The sequence below is a fragment of the Aptenodytes patagonicus genome, chromosome 5 (genome assembly GCF_965638725.1).
Source record: "Aptenodytes patagonicus chromosome 5, bAptPat1.pri.cur, whole genome shotgun sequence".
NCBI lineage: Eukaryota > Metazoa > Chordata > Aves > Sphenisciformes > Spheniscidae > Aptenodytes > Aptenodytes patagonicus.
The window spans coordinates 2,293,122-2,314,518 of NC_134953.1; the positions used below are offsets into that span (position 1 = coordinate 2,293,122).

The window sequence follows — 21,397 nt, forward strand, 5'->3', positions numbered from 1 at the left end:
CAATGCTGGCTTCCTTTTTGTATCCTGCCCTGCTTCACAAATTGATAATGTACCTGTTGTAGGGTTTTATGGTTTGCATGAATCGGATTTGGACAAAGTCTTTCAGCTGCCTACAACCACCTTCATAGGAGGAAATGAGAACAGTCTGTCTTTACGAGAGATCATCAAACGGCTGGAGGTCAGTGGGACGTTTTTTGATTTGTGACTTTTTTCGTCCAAACAGAAGTAAATTTTTTCCAGTTGTCAGTCACAAAAACTTATCACTTGTCAATTATTAATAGAGCACGTAAAGAATTCAAATGACATTAAAAATAACCCTTGTACTGTTTCTAGAGATGGCAGCACCATTAGTTTCATTGCCTGGATATCTGAAATACATAGATTAAGGATGAGTATAAAAGAGTTGAATATGGTAGAATACTAATTCAGGCCCTAGTTCTGTAAAGAGCTGATGTTGTTTAAAAGGAGTAGAGGCTTTAGAACTTGTCTTTTAAGTGTCCTACCACAGATAAAACACCTTTGCATACAGTACTCAGGACGTGCAGGGGTTGCTCTCGGAGCCCTAGCTTTAGTGAGACTTTTGCCTGAGTAGAAATGTGAGGGTTGGGTACCAAATTCACAAAAGCCCAGATGGAGCTTGTAGATAGTGATGGTCCTTGTTTTCCATCCCCAATGCTTTTTCTAGAGTTTCATTATCTGACAGGGGATATGGTTATGCCATGTGAAGTCATCAAAGCTAAAATAATTTAAAGCAAAAATAATTTAAAGGAATAAATATAATTAGAGGGGAACTCCAAAGAGCAAAACAGCTCTTGGTGATGAATTTGTAAACTATGGAGTGAGTAAGTATTGGATATTCCCGATTGTGATTTTTCCAGGATTTTGGAGTACTGAAGTTGTAGAGATTTCTGTTGCATGGTAATGAAATCCACTGGGAGCAAAAAGGGCTAGGGGTGAGGAAATCTTTTAAGTGATAAAATATGGAGCTGAGTTACAAGAATGTAAAAATAAAATAATTACTGAGCATACAGGAGTTCATGGCTTTGACCTGTTGCAAGTGTGAGAGAATGGGTTGACTTGCACGTTTCACTATTACATCGGCTTAGCTGAAGCATGGTAAGTTGTTAAGCCACAACATTTCTGCTGTGCATTTGAGCTTTATATTTGCTTTTTGGTTTTTGCACTTCTCGCATGTCTGTGCAGCAATTTTCAAGAGATAATCCTTAAAATTGTAATGTGCAAATAAATGGACAAAATCAATAGCAAAATCTAAAAGCCTCAAGGAACTGACTTGCGTCAAAGAGAAGTAACCCTCTGGTTTCCCTCTTCTCTCCAGAGCTTTGGATTTTTTTTTTTATTGAAGTTAACATTGAATTCCTTTTTAGAGGCAGTAGAGAGCACATACTATGTGTTCAGAGTGGTTTTGTCTCAAATTGAACTCACAATAGGTCTGTCTTCTGTTGACTTGTATTTTGGGCACATTTTTATGGTGAAATATTCTTTTTAAGATAAGAAAAAGAAAATTTAAAAAAATGCAACAAGGAGATAAAATTTCTGAAGTCTCTTTGCATTTTTCCCTGGCCTTTCTCTGCTCTCAGCTGCTTGGATTCTTTTTCAGATTTCCAGCCTTTTGAGACTTGACAGTTATCAGATAATCTGCATGAGGCTTCATAGCTGTCTTCTCATTGTCTTTATTGCTTGATTTCAGGTGACATTTAAAAAAAGACAGGGTAAATTTTGATAAATGACTTGAAATCTTTGCTTGTGCATCTAAAGAAAAGACTCTATTATGCCTGTAAGAACAGTAGCGAGTTAGATGAAATATGCCAGTCAGTTTAAGGCAGGTTTATTGGCCTACTTTGAATGTATTACCAAATGAGAATCTTCCAGATTCAAAATTTTGAAATGTTACTTTGTAGAGAAAGCTTTCTGGCACAAAACTAGATTCAGTAAAATAATTTATTCGCTTATAGGATTACTGTGGGGAAGATACAGTGGAAGAGGAAGAAAAGCTAGCTTTCAGAAGAGTAATATATACAGAAAATTTAATTTAAAAATATATTTGTTTCTTCATGGCCCATTAACTCCTAAAGCTTCTGCGTCGGTGCTTTCACATCCTAGAATACCTACTGCCAACACATTGGCTTGGAGTTTATGTTCATCAATGATGTAGAGCAGTGCCAGTGGATCCGGCAGAAGTTTGAGACGCCGGGAGTTATGAAGTTTACTAATGAGGAAAAAAGGACTTTGTTGGCAAGGCTGGTGCGCTCAATGAGGTACGCTGGGGTGGTGCTGGGAAACTGCTCTGTGACTGCTGGGTGTAAGCTGGTGTGGTCTGTAAACTGCTGAGGTGGAGGTGAAGAGTCTAAGTGAAATCTGGAGTACAGGTGGGTGTAGTTAACCTGGCTGCGATATCAAAGGAAAGTGTGTGCTGTGAGGTATGTCAGGGTCTGTGTAGAGACTTGTAGTATTCTATTTTCTGAAAAGGCAGGTTGTGTTCTGTAACACTTGTGCAGCCTTTGGTGGCATATCTGGCAATGTTTTCATTGGCTTGCAGAGATAAACTGCGAAAAAATTGTTTCAACAGACTAGAAATATGCATCTGTGTTAAAGTTTCATAACCTGTTTCAGAAAATAGGTGTCAGAACAATGTCAGACACTGATCTTCTGCTATATTCTATCTACTGTGCATCTTTCTAGTAGCACATGATCAAAGGAAGCCATCCTAACAGTCAGCTCGAGGAGAGTTTTTAGATGGGTGAAATGTTGACATGAGTGTTGTTTGACTTGTTGGGATGCTAAGAGTCTCTGGAACGCTGTGCCAAGATGGGACTAGATTTGAGAGGCACAGTGTGATTTCAAGTCCTGGTTTTGCCCTTTTCCTTTTGAGGTATGCCAAGATGTGCTGTACTGTTGCATGACCTGACAGCAGGAGTTTTGGTCTCTGCAATATATGAAAGCATGTTTGGAAACAGCTTATTGATTGCTCCCATTGTGACTATCTGTATGGAAATACTGTGATCCCAGAGACTGAATTACCCTCTCACCCCTAGAACAAGACTGTCTGCTCAGGCACCAGATTTATTACATTTCTTACAATCTGAAACAATTTGCATATCCTTTGATAAACACAAGAGTTAGAGATTTATAAATGACACATTTTTTGATTAAGCTTCTGTGTTCAAAGACTTAAAAATGAAGTGCTCATTGGAGGTGTTGGAAGATATTTTTGCCAGGTTTTGTTTGCCAATGTTATAGCAAGATTGTCTGGTTAAAAGTTTCATTTAAACAGAAATAAAAAATTCACTTAACGGTCAAATGAATATTGCGCTTGAGTAAGTTTGTTTAACAAGCCCTCAGTATAAACCATCTCCATTTATCATGAGACAAGAATTTGTGCTTTTATTCCTGCCTACCTAAGCTGTGGAAAGATCTGGGGTTTCTAGTAGCATGAAGGAGCCGAACGTTCATCTTCTGCCAAATTAATTGTCTGCTGAAAATGGAAGAAAAAAGTTTTACATAAATTTCTATTCAGCTATCTCTAGTGTGTTTTTTTTGTCTGAAAATGATCAAGGAAAAAAATCTGGTTTTGTGGAAAACTGGTTGTGCTCTTGAGATTTGTGGCTTTGTAAAGCAGATAGTCATCACTTTGCTCAAGAATACCGTTTTCAAAAATGTTCATTCCAAGTACTACATACTTCAGGTACTTGAAACTGAATTTTAAAGTAGGATTTCTCATCCTTTGTGGTGTTCGCTGTTAGGTTATTGAACAAAGGGTCATTTTTAAGTTTTCCTCCTGTAAAATACTCATTGTATATCTTTGAGCTACTTTGTGTATGCATTAGTAAACATGTTAGACCCTGATTGTGTAGTCTGCTCTGGGCATCATCATCTTAAGCCTGTGCAGGGTCAAGCATTTCTAGATTATCCCTTCTGAGAGCAACCGTCTTTTGTAAGACTTGCTCCTCGTTGGGTACTGAACACATGCACTGACAGTGGATGAGCTGCCAGCCCTTGTGAACTCACAGTGGCATGTGGGGGACTCGCAAGATGCGACTGTGAAATGTTGTAGTTCTGCACACTTAGTGGCAGTTTGCCTCAAATAATGAACTTTCTGCTTGTCCAATACTGGCTTAACTTGCAGCTGCAAAGAGGAGGAAAACAGCATGTACAACCACCACTGTAGCACTTGCTGTTCAATGGGACCCACTTTCAGTTTATATAAACTGGCACAGCCCCGCAGACTGCCCTGAGGAATTCTGGCAGCGTAGCTCAGCTGAGGGTCTGGCTTGTCACTTAGATGCCTGAATTGTAAGGGTATTGATGGGTGAGCTAAGGAGAGTCTTTTGGCAACTCTTCATTTCGCTACTTTCAGGACTTCAATCTAAAGAGGTAAATGTCAGCATTCTAAGTGAGGAATAAGCTGAGTATTAATGGCTTATGGCAGTGTTATGAGCCGAGGCATTGCACAGATGATGTAACCAATACAATTATTTTCATGAAGATGTATTTTCTTTGCCTTTTGTATCTCCAAGCTTTACAAGATACAATCCTTTCAGCGTTTGTTAAAAGGTACTTTTCAACCACTCACACTGCCTCTGGCCCAAATGCATTAAAGAATGAAAGAACATAGAGCTGTCAAGGATTGACATCTTTTTGCTGCTGCAGCTGAGGCAGAGATAGCAGTGTCCTAGTTCTTGGCACGTTACCAACCGTTACATCACACAGTCTGAGGAGCCCTGCCATTGAATAGGACCTATGAAATAGGCGTGCTTTCAACTGTATTTCTAAAAGTTTTTAATCGTTACTTCCAGAAAATACAGGTTCTCTGTTATGTCGTCTTCAATCCATAGAAGAGACTTCTTTGCTGTTACTCTGCCTTCCCAGTGGTCGGTATACGTTTTTTTGTATACATGGGAAGGAGCAGAGTTTAACTTGGGAAGTGATTTTTGTCTGAGGTAGAGACTCTTCTTCCTGCCTGAACTGTTTCAAAGCCCTGGTAAATACTTCTCAGATGGAGGAGAAAGAAGACTTAATTCTCTCCTATGTCTCCCTCCCTACATGTGACTTACTTCCAGAGGCCTGAAAACATGTATTCACAGATGTTTTAAAACAGTGTAATGTAATTTTATTTGCTAAAAGATGTTTGACAATAAGTATTTTCTACGTTAACACAAACACTCTTCCCTTGTGTTTTTTTTTTTTTTTTTATTTCTTTTTGGCAAAGATTTGAAGACTTCCTTGCTCGCAAGTGGTCTTCCGAAAAGAGATTTGGTTTGGAAGGATGTGAAGTAATGATTCCTGCACTTAAGACCATCATTGATAAATCCAGTGAAATGGGAATTGAATATGTTATAATGGGGATGCCTCATAGGTAATGTCAATGGAAACCCCCCCAAGAAATGGGCTTATTGTCTTAAGACAAGTTTCAGGTTCTAGAATTTTATTAACAAAATTAATATTAGAGAAGCTAGGGTAGCAAGAGCCAGTCATAGCAAGTAATGGGAACACAGAACTGGACCAAATACCTGTCAGTGAGAGGCTACAGGCTTCACAGGTAAATGCTAGCGAAGCCGTGGTATCGATCCCATTGCATAGAGTCTAGAACTGAGAAAGCTTGGCAAGATAGTATCAAACTTACTTTTGCAGTCTGACTTAATTATTAATATCATGTTAAAACTGCTAGATAGCTACAAAATTCATTGCTCATACTTGGATGACTAGGTGTTATAAAACATCTGTGGGAATGCATTGGAGGAACTTTGCAATGGGAGGAGAAGGGTAGAATGAAGGGTTTCAGGTTCAAAAGTTTGAAGTGAACTTCTTACTTGCAAATTTCTGACAGAGATGGCTTGCTGATTTTACAAGTTTTATGCTGTTAACTCTGTTATTACTATTTTTGAGACATAACTATGTTTGGAATTTTCTTAGAGGTAGGCTGAATGTATTGGCTAACGTAATCCGAAAAGAGCTGGAGCAGATCTTCTGTCAGTTTGATCCCAAACTTGAAGCAGCTGATGAGGTAAGATGCTTCCTCAATAGATCTATAGAGAGAGGTCAACATTCAAGGTAGTTTTTAGTCATTTTGGTCATGGTTAATATGAAAATAGCATTATCAGCTGCTGAAATGCATTGTCGTCTTTTCTAGTTTGAGGAATATGATTTGGTGAAATTTCATAACAAATTTAAAGACTATACTGTACCTCTAACTTGCAGAAGGTGTCTTAGGAATGACTGTAGATGAGTAAGTTCCAGGTCACTTGACTGAGTTTGTAATCTCTAAGCATCTTTCTTTGTTTCATATAAATGAAATGAGTATCAATATTCTGTAAATATTTATCCAATATTGGATAGTGACAGTAAGATAATTAAATATGTGTTCCAATTTGAAATTACGGTGTCAAACCCATAGTGCATGCTGATGTACAACTAGCTAGATGCATTTTTCAGACTGAAGCACAAATTTTAGGTGTAGTCAATCGGATGATTTGAATTGTTCCTGAATTGTGACTACATCTTGCATGTTAGGGATCTGGGGATGTAAAATATCATCTGGGAATGTACCATGAGAGGATCAACCGAGCAACAAACAAGAAAATCACTCTGTCCCTGATGGCTAACCCTTCTCACTTGGAAGCAGTTGATCCTGTCGTGCAAGGGAAGACAAAAGCTGAACAGTTTTATCGAGGGGATACGGCAGGGAAAAAGGTAAAGATTTTTTTTAATATAGTAACTCTTACTGGCAGTTTTTCATGTTATTTTTAATAAAAATAGCTTACCAGTAGTTTTGTATCACAGAGTCTTCCTCTCTTCCTCCTTCCCAAAAGGGATATATCACCTGTTGAACTAGGTAGGGGTTTTGACATGGTACTTCAAGGGTAACTTCAGGAAGTAGGCTTAAAACTTCCTTTCATTTGCAAACTGAGCAAAGGCAGCAGATTGCTGACAAGTCTATGGTTTATTGTAAAAACACAGTTCTGTTTTATAAGCACTACAGAAACATGGAGCAAAGAAATCCTGCTGAGAAGCTAAAATTGCAGTTTTGCTTTCTAATATGTATGTGGATATGTGTGTATAATCCTCCCTCTTAGGTTATGTCCATATTATTACATGGGGACGCTGCCTTTGCAGGACAAGGAGTGGTTTACGAGACGTTTCATCTTAGTGACCTCCCATCCTACACCACAAATGGCACTATTCACGTTGTGGTCAACAACCAGGTAACGAGTAGAGCACTTTCCAATCAATTTGTCTGCTGAATAGTTGCTAGTGTATTTCTTTTTATTCTTGTTTGTTATTAGCTGGGTGCATTGTCCCCTCTGTTTATTAGAATGGTTAGGATGTTCCTGAAAATGATCATAGTATCTAGCAACTCTGAGTGGATAATATTTTATCGCCTACATTTATTTCATTCCATTTATAACACTTAATTGGATTAGGTTTGCTTTGTTTTGTTTTTAAGGGAGCAAAAAGAAGCTAGCTAGCCAAAATGGAAAGCTGATACTACTGCTGTGTAAATGACTATTAAATGAAAACCTCAAGTGTTCAAAACAAAGCAGAGGGAGATGCCCACATTTTAATGGAAGTTTCTGGAATTTTTAGATTGGCTTCACCACAGACCCCCGTATGGCCCGTTCATCTCCATATCCTACTGATGTTGCTCGTGTGGTCAATGCTCCCATTTTTCATGTGAATGCCGATGACCCTGAAGCAGTGATGTATGTGTGCAGTGTAGCTGCAGAATGGCGAAACACATTCAATAAAGATGTAGTGGTTGACTTGGTAAGTCTTGGTTTTCTTAACTTTTCATTCTCTGTATTATGTACTATGTTATTTTTCTGTGGCTTAGAAGACCCCATCAAGAAACATATTTTGATTTTAATGGCCTTCAGTTTCTTCATTTAAAAAAACCCACACAACTAACAGCCCCACAAGAATCCATAAATGTTTTTATACCGTAAAACTCCTAAAATCTCTGTAGAACTATGAAATTGAAAGATTTCATTTTACGTTTTTCCTTACCAACAGAAACGATCTTTCCCTTTGTAGGTTTGTTACCGTAGGAGAGGGCACAATGAAATGGATGAACCGATGTTCACCCAGCCTCTAATGTACAAGCAGATTCATAAGCAGGTGCCAGTGCTGAAGAAGTACGCTGACAAACTGATTGCAGATGGGACTGTAACACTGCAGGAGTTTGAGGTACGCGTCAACAGCAAGGGAACTTAAGAAGCTGACAATATGAAGACACAACTGTCACTGTATACTGTCTGCTTAAAAACCTTCCTTTCATTACTGCGATAAGTCTTCACCCTTTGATACTTTCTGATTCAATTTGGTTTGGATTTTCATTTAAGATAGATAGTATTGTTGTAACAAAAGGACTGAAAGTGCTGTGAAGTAATTAATACATATTGCACAGAAAAATTTGCTTCAGTTCTGAGATTTGTAAAAGGTGATCAGATGTGAATGTTGGAGATGGAGGTATTTGTCAGCTGTTCTTCACCTCTAGAATCATGATTCAGCAGTGAGACAGTATTTGAATGCTCATAGGTGTAACTGTAGCTTCATATTGATAACCTTGGCAGGCTTGTATCCAGCAATAATGCAATAAAATCAATTTAGCCTTTTTATTTTCTTGCAATAATTCAACTAAGTTCAGAGATGATTTGAAATATTCCAGAAGGATGAAGTGTAGAGCCTGGTGCCTGTATTAAGCTGGTTAGGTCTTTACCTTAACCTTTTTGAAAGTGAATGTGTGGAGTGCAGCTGCAGCAAAGGACCTTCTGAGAAGGTGTGGTTAGCTATATAGTGACACAGTATTGCAGATCAACAAAAAAGCAGTTTGTGTAGGTGCATTCTGTTATCTGCAAGAATGATCACAGCTCATGCAGAACTAGCTATCCTGAATTGTTGTAAGAGTATGCCAGTAGTGGCGTGGGCTTTGGTGATTGGATCCAGGATCCTGGATGGATGTTTTGCTGTACAGACTGAGCTCAGCATTGCTGTTAATTACTTTAAAGGTTAGCTAGCTCAGTACCTTGAGTGTGGTTTTGGATTGAAACATAGATATTGTAGAGGCATTCTGCCTCTACAGAACATGGCTTTGTATCTGTTGCCATTGATAGGTGTGGCCAGCAGATGCTTAGCTAAACTCTCCTAGCCAGACTAGTTTTCTAGGAGGTTCTTTTCTAGTCTTTAGTGGCTTCTGTATCCTGGAGTATGAGAGCTGGATAATGCTGTTCTTAGAAGTATGACTGTAAATTGTATTTGGTACTTCAGTTCTGTCTCATTCTAGAGTACTGCTTGCAACTTTAGCTCTTGGTACTCCTCTCAGTAACACCTCTCCAGTAAACTAAATAATTTAGAGTTACGTGGGTAAGCATTTTTCTAGAAGGCAATTTGATCCTAGATAAAATGAAATTGTTTGTTTGCGTAATTGTGACTAAATTTTCTCCTGGAGTTAAATAATTGTTTTTATCATACTGAATGATAGGTGTCATCTGTAAGATAGAAAGGTGTTATGTTTACCTGTTTTAAAAAGAAAGTTTTTGTTCTACAGGAAGAAATTGCAAAGTATGATAGAATATGTGAAGAAGCATATACTAGATCTAAGGATAACAAGATCCTACATATCAAGCACTGGCTTGATTCACCTTGGCCTGGTAAGAAATGTCTTTTCACTTATCCTAGTGTTAATATTATTGTGCTTTTATTTTGAGTCCATATTCTAGGACTCTTAAATGTTTTTTATCAGACAGTGTTCCTTTAAAATAAAATATGTGACCTTTTGTTTGCCCCTGCTAATAGTAAATAAAACATTCTGCCAGATCAACTTGAAAGAGGTGCTTTTCTTAAAAAGCATGCAAAGGTGTGACTTTGAAGAAGATGTCTCTTCAGTTTAGCAGAGAAGTGTTTTTCCTGTAACGTTAACTGACTGTGCCTTCAGGAGGAAGGACTATGTCTCGTTGTCTCATGCTCCTTTTTTTTTTTTTTTTTTTTAGGGCTTGAGGTGCCATGTGCTGTATTGGCTGCCTCTGCCCACATAGTTGGACTTCACAGGGAGGGAAAGCAGAAACAACACAGATCACTGTGTGCCTGTAAGATCAAGTTCTGTTGTCATGCAGACAATCAAAATGATTGTGTCTCCCAGTGAAAGGTGAAGAACTAGGTTTAGGCTGCTGCTTAGGATGTCTCTTAAGAGTTGTGAGTTTTTAAATAAATTGTAGATAGTGTAGATGTCTCTTAATCAGTCCTTGAACATCTTACCAAATCTTTTACTTCCAGGATTCTTTAACATGGATGGAGAACCCAAGAGCATGTCTTGTCCTCCAACTGGCATTTCAGAAGACCTGCTGACTCACATCGGCAATGTAGCTAGTTCAGTGCCAGTCAAAGACTTCAAAATACATGCAGGTCAGCTGGACTCTTTGTTTCTCCTAGTGGCTACGTTTCTTGCTCAGATTTTATATTTCTGCACGCGAGGTTGCTGTTGGGCCATTTCTCAAAGAGGAAAATGCCTGTGACTTATATTAACTCTTCCACCCTATGGGCAAGGAGAATGTGACAGTTAAGGTCCTGCTGCTTTTTCTCAGCATAATGTTCTTTCAGTATCACACTGCTTCTGTTCCCTACCTCATTAAAATAGATTTTCCTCTGAGGGAGGTAAAAGTCTCTTTGTAACATTAAGTTAATACCTCCTTTCATTCTTCAAGTCCTTGTGGAACTTGCTGCCTCTATGCAGCATGTTTGCAGGACTTACTGGGAAGTAAGGCACCCATCTCAGGAAGCACTATTAATGTTTTTAACACTAAAACCAGTCGTAATTTGAGGTCCACTTAAGACACTTTTCTTGTAGTTAGATAACTTTCTACTCAGGAATATAGCTTGGTCTTTTCAGATCTGGCAACATTGCTGATACACTATGAGCCTAATTTTGGTACAGCTGAATGGACTCTGTGTGGGCAAAATCAGACACAGTTTTTCTTTCAACTTACCATTTAGTGTTGTTGGTAGCACAAATGTAGCGTGTTCTCAAAAAGTCTTAGCTTTTGGTCTGAAGAGATTCAATTCTGAATTTGGCATCTATTACAGTAAGAAATTAAATGTGCCTGTCTCACTGGGGAGCGCCTGGCACTGTGTCAGAGTTCTGAGTTAATTCTTTTACTCCCTGGTCACGTTGAAGTCTAGCAGCTCTACAGGGAGCAATAACGTGTTCACTCCATGGGGAAACATGGAGATGCTTTGTTTAGGGATCTTTTTTCTTTGGTTGGCTGGTAGGGAATGTACTAAGGATCAGGAGAAAGGGCTGCTTCTTCTGGCTAATATCTCTAGCTAATCTTTCTTCTCCAGAGTCATCCGTCAAGGAATAAAGTGTGTCTGCTGTACGTGTTCTGTGTGTGGTGTTCCTTTGGGACAATTAAACACTGTTACAACTAATGATGATAGGGCGTTCCCAGTTATCAATTGCAAGCTTGTTGAGCGGATACAATTAATAGATGAACTTTAAAACTCTTCTACACATTTGTGCACTTTGTTGTGACACTGATAAATTTGAAATTATAGTCAGCCAATAAAATTTAATATTAGACATTCTAATTAAAAAGGTAAGACAGTCTCTCTTTAATAACTTGATTAACCATTGACATTAAGTAACACTTGCCAGCGTATAAGATAGATTTATGGTTCAAAGCAAACTTTGATCTGCTAGATTCTTTTATGCAGTTTAAAAGGCCAGAAAAAATTTTGGAAGAATTGGAAGGAGAAGAGCAGCTTTGAAGTACTTTGTCCTTCCACTAGAATGAAACAGCTTAATGTCTTGCGGTCTTTCAACAAACAATTGGAAGATTATTTTGTTTTATCAAATGCTTAGTATATTCTAAAGAGAAAATTTTCAGGATCTTTTTTTTTTTTTTTTTTTACTTAAAGTGCAATAATTTTGATGAGAGAATAGTTTTATGTGGAAAGAAAGCAGGGCGATTTTTGTAAAAATGGGGAAGTTAACAAAGGGAAGTATGGGAAAATAACAAAGAGAACAGATTGTCAAAAGCATCAGTGCAGATGTGAAAATAAGATGGTGTCACTTGACACCGTCTTACACTAGGCTCATAGTCTCAAAGCTGGAAGCAGCCGTGTGCAGCTTTCAAATTTTATTCCCTTTGAAAGTCACACTGTTGCAACTTGTGCTTTGGCTTCCCAAGTTATAAAATCTTCACTGTTTAAAAAAAAAAAAAAAAAAAAGAAACAAAACCAGCTTTTGGTTACCAACTGAAAAATCCGTTGGCAGCTGCTACAATTTTGTATTTATATGATATTCATAGTATTGATTAATCTGGCCTGTTTCTCTTTGTAACATCTCCAGAAGTCCGGTAAGACAAATGCCAAGAAAAAATGAGAGAGAGAAACAGAGAAGAAAAAAATCACAAACCCAATAGCTGTTATTGTCAGTCTCTTATAAAACAGTGCTTGGTGTTAGAGATGTGAAAGTAAATCTTTAATAAGAAGTATTTCACCATGAATCTTTTTAATTGTCCTCAGTAGTTTCTGACACAGCCAATCTTATTTTCTTCTTCTAAAACAAGGTATGAACATTATGCAACCCTTTGCCTGGGAAGTAAGTTCTTTTACTTTGCTAGCAGTTCAGTTCTAGAAGAACAATTTGTAGACCCTATTAGGATCTGTGTTTAACTTAGCCAGTGGGGAAGGAGAATGGTGAATGTAATGTGAATATGAAATGTCTCTGAAGTAGGTCCATTGATTTCTGATCTTTATTCCCATGTAGGACTCTCTCGGATTTTGAGAGCCCGCTTGGAAATGACCAAGAACAGAGTTGTTGACTGGGCCTTAGCAGAATACATGGCTTTTGGCTCTTTTCTGAAAGAAGGGATCCATGTCCGACTGAGTGGACAGGATGTGGAGAGAGGTACTTTTAGGTGAGTACTGAGATAACTGTTAAATGCTGTCCCATATTTAAAGAAACACCTTGACATTTTTTTAAATAATATGGTTTTCTGTGGGGAAGGGGAAGTTGAGGCTATTCAGCATCAATCTGGATGTTATAGATTCTGGCAGTCAGGAATTATCAAATCTCCTGTGTCTCTGTAAACGGCATTTTAAAGAATTGTTTTTAAGGCAGAACAAATGTTCTTACATACTTTCTTACTTCTCTTGCTGAAAAGCAGAAATGATCTTTTTTTCTGCTTTTTAACTAAAAATTCAGCTGCAGTCCGTCTAATTGCTGAGAAGTAAAAGAAGGATATTTGCTGCTGCAGATTCTGAAGTCTTTTAAATACTATTCCAGTGGTGGCTGCTTGGAACTCGGGTATCCTGTGAACAAACGCATTGCCAGTTGGCAAGGCTTTTTTAAGTGAAACAAGATCCTTCGTACCGAGACTTTTAATGACTATGGAGCATGAATGAACGCAGAATCTGATCACTTGGTAAAAATATATATGGTTCTGCTGCCTTACCTGATTCTCCGTGGAGTGAAATGTTAATGATGTATTTAATTGAAGCCTTTGATGCGAAGCCCATTGCTGGGGGTGAATGAACTAGCAGCTGCACTGCACTTCATTGCGAATGCTTGCAGAAAAGAGATAAATCTTGGTGCCTGTCTTCTCTGGTACAGTGCTCTGTTTCTGTGCTGAGCTTCATTTGGTATCCAGTCTTTTGGGCTTTTTTCTTTTTGCTCCCATTCTAATGTCAGTTTAACAAAATCCTTCAGACAAGACCTGAAAACAAAACTGAAAATGGGGAGATTCCCCGCCCCCCCTCCCCTTCCCCCAGCCCCGGATTTCTCATCCTCCTTGATTTCAGTACCATGTTCTTCTAAAGCGGTGAGCGTCTCCTGGGAGAGGAACACACGTGTTCATTGTTTAGCAACCTACCCACCTATTTCAGGTGAGTGCTTAGTCGTGTCTGGCACATGCCTATAGACTTGTCTTGAGAATACTGATTCTCTGTATTCCCAGTTCTCTCACTGGTGGAAGAGGATTTTCCAGAGCTATCATCTAGATTTTCTTTATGTTTGTTTAAGATAAAAATAATTGTTGTGCTCACAGCAATGTAGGGAGAAAAGAAAAAACATGTTCAAATAAAAAGCTATTCAGACTGGTGAAGACTAGCTAAGGATTCCTGTGCCATCTGGATTTTATTATTCCGTCTTTTAGAAAAGGAGTAAAAAGGTATTCAAATAAATTCTTGTGAAGTTCAGGACTGAAGCTGGTACTGCAGATGTTTGATTTATAGTAACCTGGTTCTGCTTTACCACTGGGTTTTGAGTTTGCCTGATGGGCAGTGGGATCTACAAAATACTAGCCTATGGTGTGATTATGAATTTTTGTTATGAATTGATAGGGCAGTTGAGCATTAAAGGGTGAAATTAAAAAAAATGCCTTGGACCTGAGGAAGTCAGTGAATATTCAACTACTCTGTTAAACAGAAGAGCACACTGTAGAAATGTGTAAGTCTTAGCCTGCTATACTGTATTCAGGCTCATTTCATCAGAGGAATAAGTAGAAAAGTTAACCTGTGGTACAAGCGCATCTAAGAGATACTGCAGTTCTCAGTAAAGCTGCTCTTTTTTAGCTGTGGTTTGGTTTCTTCGTCATTTATTACAAAGGTGAGCAACTTTCCTAACAACTGAAGCCACTTGCAAATTCTGGTGCATTTTTATTGGAAAAAACACATTGCAAACACATAGAATATGTCATTTTATCTTCTCTCTGTACTGAGAAGACCCTTCTTCACCCCCAAAAATCCTTGAAGTCTATAACGTCTCAAATCTCTGGGACTAATTGAAGAGGGAGTATCAGCTAGAATTTGGGAAGAACTGAAGATGCTGCATTGCCATAATGAAATCAACATGACGGGAGTGCCTTCATTATTTTGGAGCTTCTGAAGTGCTGTCTAGAAAATAGTACTTTCTGTCAGTATTCAGTGTGACAGCTTGCTTTCTTCCTATTTCAGTACTCAACATTAGCAATAGACAAGCTAGATAAAGCTGCAGATAGAAGGACTGGGCTCCTTCTCATCTTGGAGACACACTCTGGAGAAGGGAAGGAACAGGGGAGAGAGAGACTTGATTCTGTACTGGTCTGATGTCAGTAAACCTGACAATCGCACAACAGCAAAATCTGACTTGCATGCTTGTGTATTTCTGGCTGTCTGTCTACGCTCATTGTAATCACCTTTCTGCTGGGGAAACACAAAACTTGATGCTCAAGAAGCTTATCACCTAGCTAGGCCTTCTATCTTTGGCTGAATGACAAAAATAAAACGACAGTGGCAAAAATTATTTCTGCCTAACAGCTGTCTGGTGTGTGTATTTTCCCCTATCTACCTCCCTCCCTGTGCTGTTCTTCACAGATTCTGTCTTTTCCTGGCCTTCTATTGTTGACTTCCAAATACATTTCAGAGCTCTTTTGCTAGCATTCATTATAGCAGAGGGAAGTACAAAAAGATTCAGTCTTCAGTTCGGCATTGGCAGCTATAAAACACATGGTAGTTGTTACCAGTATAATAACTGTCCTTATGTTAGCAGTTGTAAAGCTGGACATATTGGTGTGATTCACTCAGTCTGCTCAGAGAGTTAATGGATTACAGTAATTACTTCAGTCATCTCTGTTCTGGTAGCGTTCCTTGGTGCCCCATTCTAATGCTGATTAATGGTGTTCTAGAGAACTGTAAATGGTGCATGGGAGTGGAAATAGCAGGAAAGAGGATCACAAGTGCTTCAAGTCTTGGTGCTGAGATTAGATTAGATTAAACTTTTGCATAAAAGACAAAGAACAGTTGTTTTAAGGAAAAGATTAATAGAATTTGCCAGGGAGGCAGTGTGAAATGTTTTCACTAACAATTTCTTTCTTCTGTTTGTTTTTGGTTTTTTACTTTAATCAGTCTATTTTATAACAACAACCTCCCCACCCCTTCCCCTCTCCCCCCCAGTTCTACTAGTGATGAGGTATTTCCATGAGTGCTTGAGAACAGGCCTGGATAGTCAGTGGAAGTCCTTATAGTGCAGCAATTGTATTTAGACATGTGATGGTATTGCTAGGTTTCAACCACACCAGGGTGTTGTGTAAAGCAAAGATAACTGTTGCTTGCATGCTTTCTAGAACAGAGCTTTGATGGTTTATCTTTGAAAATAGCTCTGTTAAAGCCCAAAGTTATTCTTAGCTAATAAATTTCTTTCAACACACCTATTTGCAGCCATCGTCATCACGTGCTTCATGATCAAGAAGTTGACAAGAGAACGTGTGTTCCCATGAATCACCTCTGGGAGCAGCAGGCCCCCTATACTGTGTGCAACAGCTCCCTTTCCGAATACGGTGTCTTAGGTATGTCTCGGGGTAACTATCTGGCAGATCTGCTTATGTTTTAATAGGTCTCAGACAAGATGTAGGAACTGATGACTGCTAATTAAGAGGATTTTTTTTTTCTGATTCTGCTTTAATGTGGTTAAGCCTCCTGGCTACAGAGTTCTACTTCGTTACTTGAGTTTGCCAAGCCTCAAAACAAACAAACAAAAGTCTCCTGCTAGCGGCATTTAAAAATAAACAAACTCTGCCTTTGTTGTATTTTGACATTATCACATTCATAGCAGTTTTGTACCAGGTGGGAGCCAGGAATTGCAGAATAGGGGCCTAAAATTCAATCAAAATGCCCAAACTGATTTCTCCCCCACCTGACCCCCTGAAAAAAGTAGTTCTACCAAGAGATTCAATAAATTTACCCTGTTCATTGTAAGGTTTGTCCATTGTTGTCGTCTTATCTTGAAGGGTTTTTAAAACTCATTGGAGTATAAACTTTAAGCCAAACTCTTGGTTTTTTTTCCTACAGTGTGCTATGATGGGTTTCGTTTTTAATTTATATTTTAGTTTTAACATTTTAGCATAAATTAAAAATTAGAGGGGAAAACTTCAACCCGGTGTTTGTTTGTGGTTTTGTTTCTTTTTTTTTTCTTTAATGTTTGAATGTGTTGCCTGTGGTATCAGGCATATGAATTTGCAGGTTTCAGTGTGCTTGCAGTGCAAAAAGCTTTCTGCACTCTTCAAATGGTATACCTATTTGTTTAGGCTGCTTAGAACATGCTCGTACTTCAAAACTGTAAACTGGGAGACTTAAGCAGCTTTTGATGGAAAAGTCACAGAATATGCTAGCATTGGTCTCAGTAGTATTCAACAGGAAATTACATAGTAATGACAGAAGATGAATTTCAGAGAATAACGTAGCTGTATGAGAAACAGAGCTCAGCAAGAAAGAGAATGTGGAAAAAAGCTGTAAAATAGTTACATTTGAAACAGGTGTCAAAGCTCTCCCTCAGGTTCTGGCATCTCTTAAACAAGCATCCCCACACTTTACAATTACGGGATTCAGTTGAAAGTATCCATCTGTTGTGGTTGATCTTGGCAATGCTGGAACATGCATCTAATTCTTTCTCAAAAGGGGACGAACTGTCAACAAAATGAGGGACACTTTGTAATACAGATATAAAAATCCATCCTAGCCTTATCTGAACTGCTGTTCTGAATGGTGCTAGTTCAAGAAAACAAACTCTTGTTAGTGATAGTATTAATCACAGTGAATTATATTTTTGGTACTGGACAGGCGTTTTACCTTCAGAGAATGGATAACCTCACTCTGACATGATGAGGGTGGCAAGAGGAATGTGGAGCACAAAACAAATACATCTAATAATTTATCAAAAATGTTATTGATTCTATGGATAAATAATGAAGTATTGCTTCATATTTCACAGCTAGTGTGAAGGAAAAAGATGAAACATTGTAGTAGATAAAGATGGTAATTGATAGCTGCTTGCTTCAAAGTTCCAGAAATATTTGATCACGTAGTCATTTTTACATATGTCGTAGTTTAACCCCAGCTGGCAACTAAGCCCCACCCAGCCGCTCGCTCACTCCCCCCTGGTGAGATGGGGGAGAGAATTGGAAGGGTAAAAGTGAGAAAACTCGTGGGCTGAGATCAAGACAGTTTAATAGGGAAAGCAAAAGCCGCGCACGCAAGCAAAGCAAAACAAGGCATTCATTCACTGCTTCCCATGGGCAGGCAGGTGTTCAGCCATCCCCAGGAAAGCAGGGCTCCATCACGCCTAACGGTGACTCGGGGAGACAAATGCCATCGCTCCAAACGTCCCCCCTTCCTCCTCCTTCCCCCAGCTTTCTGTGCTGAGCGTGACGCCATATGATGTGGGATATCCCTTGGGTCAGTTGGGGTCAGCTGTCCCGGCCGTGTCCCCTCCCAGCTTCTTGTGCCCCCCCAGCCTGCTCGCTGGTGGGGTGGGGTGAGGAGCAGAAAAGGCCTTGACTGTGTGTCAGCACTGCTCAGCAGTAACGAAAACATCCCTGTGTTATCAACACTGTTCCCAGCCCAAATCCAAAACACAGCCCCGTACCAGCTACTGGGAAGAAAATTAACTCTACCACAGCCAAAGCCAGCACAACATATGCTACATATTACCTATTGCTAATAGTATTAAAATTAAAATGGTATAAAACTGTATAGTTGGAGCATGGGCTGAAGAGCTGAGATTTTTTAGATATTTTTATTAGCTCTGTGGCAGAATTGGTTTGAACAGAAGTTTGTATCTCTATAAGGTAATATAGTAACGTGTAAATGTAAACTCTAAATAGGAGAGTGCAAAAGAGGATGTGTGTAAACATAAGAAAAATAATTGGCATAGGTAAAAAGCAAGAATTTAATTTCAGAGAATAATTGTTTGTTTGTTTGTTTCCAATTTCCTATTGTTTCTCACAGTTTGGTCTGGGGTTTCTTAACTTGAGCCTGTTTACAGTGTTGCTGCAAATTTTATGGGTAAGTGGGTCATAGGTTTCTGGTTTGGGTTTTTTTTACGTTCAAATAATGTATCCAAATGTGAAAGTGAGAAATGTCTGGATATGGTTGAAATCTGGTTTTGTTCCAAAGATTACACCTCAATAGGTCTAGGAAGCCTAGTGTTGATATGGTGTGAAGGGCAATTCTTATTGCCACAATTCTGCTCTTTTAAAAAAATCAGGCAGGTGGGCTCTCTTTCTTTCTTTTTCTTGATCTCATCCTGCTCACTAATGCTCTTCCCCCTTCCCCAGCAGCAGAAATGTGAAAGTTGATTTAACAACTTTCATTGAATACAAGAAATAGGGCAAAATAACAGGTTTGTTCGTACACTGAAAACAATAGTACCATTTCTGTGCAATTCTGCTTCAGCAGATGTGATGACAGTTCTTCAAAACTAACAATACTGATATTTTTGATTATTAAGAACTTTAAATCCGTCATGTCTGAGATGTTTTCTAACAGTAAAGGAGATTAAATTGATAGAAATAGTTGATGAGTGATGATTATTTTTTTTTGGAACTAAAAATGCCATGTTTCTATGTTGAAGTGATTTTATAATTAAGTTTCCTCTCCCTTGCTGGCTTTTACTTATCGCTTCTCCAACACGTTTACTCTTGTGTTTTGTATCCATAGAGAGACAGTGTTGGGGTAAGCAGCAGTGTGTGAACATCTCTTCTAGTTAAGCATCTCGGTCAAAGAGGAGCTATTACAATTGTTACCTGTTTGGCTGGTAACATCACTGGGTCTCCTTTTTAGTATGTGGAAGAATAAGTGAACGTTTGCAGTTCAAGGAGTTGATTCTTCAGGAGCAGCAAAAACTCCCAACACTTTATTTTCTCTAACTGCTATTTCTACTATATAAGCCTGTTACAAGGAACAGTTTGGGATTAGTGCCCTCAAGTATTTGGTGGGGGGGTGGGATGGTTGTGAGAGGATATACGAGGGGGGTGGGTGGGGAAAGGTGTTAAGAATTTAATTTATGACTGTGTTAACATGCAGCACCTCAGAAGCATTTTGGGAATTCCCTTAGTTTCTGTGAATTAGACCTAAGTAAAAATGGATTGAACAGCCCAGCATGATAAAACTACAGATTATTTCCTTGGCAGGTACATAAGCCAAGAGCTGGCATCTGTTCAGAACTGTGAGCTTTGCACCAAGTTGTTGTTGAGCTGGTTAGGAACACCTGGAGTGTAACTGCTCCATTAAAATGATACTCTGACAAGATTGATTTCACTTAGAAATAAAACAAAGGCAGTCTTGTTAACTTGTAGTTCAAACAATTGCTTATGTTTCATATACAGGAAGCTGTGGAGTGTGTGTACTGAGGCATTAAATCAGAGTATTTAACGACCTCTGCTAATTTTGTTTGACATCCTATGTCTACTATTTTTAGCTGTATCCAGATTATTACAATTTAGTTGTGTATCCACTCATCTAGCTATAAATTTTCCCTTTTACTGAAACTGAATGTCTGGGAGTATAAGTGATGGCTGTGTGAAGTTGTTTAAGTAAAGAAGTTTGAGTTTATTTGCTGATCGAGATAGAGGAGAAAAGCAAAAGTACCTTACAGGCACTCCATGCCACCTCTTCAGCATTTTTGAAATACTTGAAAAGATCTCCTGTCTTTCTTTACTGCCCACAGAATGACTTGTGTAGTGTTGAGTCTCCATCCAGGAGGTGTGATTCTCTCTGGGTTCAGTACTGGCTTTGAGAGGTCTTGGGCTGTAGCATCACGTACTGGGAACTTCCAGGGAACGTCCAGGCAAGATAGACTTGGAACTAGTGCGTAGTTCAGCCAACTCCTGAATCATGAGACCTGGAGTACAGCTTTTTCAAGGGGGAAGTTCATGTTTAAAGCAAAAGATGAAGGGAAGAGGACAGGTATTGATTTAAACATTTTTTTTTTTTTTGCAATACACTCCTAAGATTAAATATGTAGTATTACTACTCATTCAGAACAACATAGTTTTAAGGTTAGGAGTAGCAAATACAATTACCCGTCAGAAATTGTGTTAGGAAATAGGACAGACTGTAGTAACCAAGGACCAAGTTCTCAATGCATCTGCATGGAGCTCTAAGAAGGCATCGGTCTTTCTGTTTAAGAGAGTCAGCCGCCAGATGGGTATTAACCTCACTTTCTCCTGGGCTGTGTTTGGGTTTGTGAAAGGATGCGCGTCCCTCCATTAGTCCCTGTGCTTAGATTTTCTGTTAAACATAGCACAAATCTGTCTCTGTAACTTTCCTCGTTCTGACATTAAATCCCTGCACTGATAAGCCCTCTATAACCATTAGCTAACATTTATGCCTTAAGTCACTTGGAAATTGTATTGAATTAAGCTATAGCCTTCCTTACGTTAATTGAAAAACTGCAGTTCTTATGACAGTCATGAAAAGTGCTATGGGGAAAAACACAGCGTAATATGCTGTGTAAGCTGCCACTTCGCTTGACAACACCTCTTTCTCTGCCAGAGTGACGAAAGAACAGTAAGGGAGCACAGCAGGAACTGGACTAATAGAAACAAGCATTTCTGCTATGCCTGTCATC

At 38.8% G+C, this 21,397-nt stretch overlaps 1 protein-coding gene across 2 annotated transcripts in view; it reads left to right on the plus strand.

Annotated features, from left to right (window-relative positions):
* Positions 1–21,397, plus strand: part of OGDHL (oxoglutarate dehydrogenase L) — a 56,264-nt gene that overhangs the window by 16,671 nt on the left and 18,196 nt on the right. For both annotated transcript variants that reach the window (XM_076338342.1, XM_076338341.1), the window contains exons 5-16: positions 63–178; positions 2,122–2,276; positions 5,228–5,374; positions 5,932–6,022; positions 6,529–6,708; positions 7,092–7,220; positions 7,603–7,782; positions 8,050–8,202; positions 9,563–9,665; positions 10,288–10,416; positions 12,782–12,932; positions 16,210–16,337. In XM_076338342.1, coding sequence (XP_076194457.1) covers positions 63–178; positions 2,122–2,276; positions 5,228–5,374; positions 5,932–6,022; positions 6,529–6,708; positions 7,092–7,220; positions 7,603–7,782; positions 8,050–8,202; positions 9,563–9,665; positions 10,288–10,416; positions 12,782–12,932; positions 16,210–16,337 — 1,662 coding nt within the window. The remainder of the gene's footprint in view (positions 1–62; positions 179–2,121; positions 2,277–5,227; positions 5,375–5,931; positions 6,023–6,528; positions 6,709–7,091; positions 7,221–7,602; positions 7,783–8,049; positions 8,203–9,562; positions 9,666–10,287; positions 10,417–12,781; positions 12,933–16,209; positions 16,338–21,397) is intronic.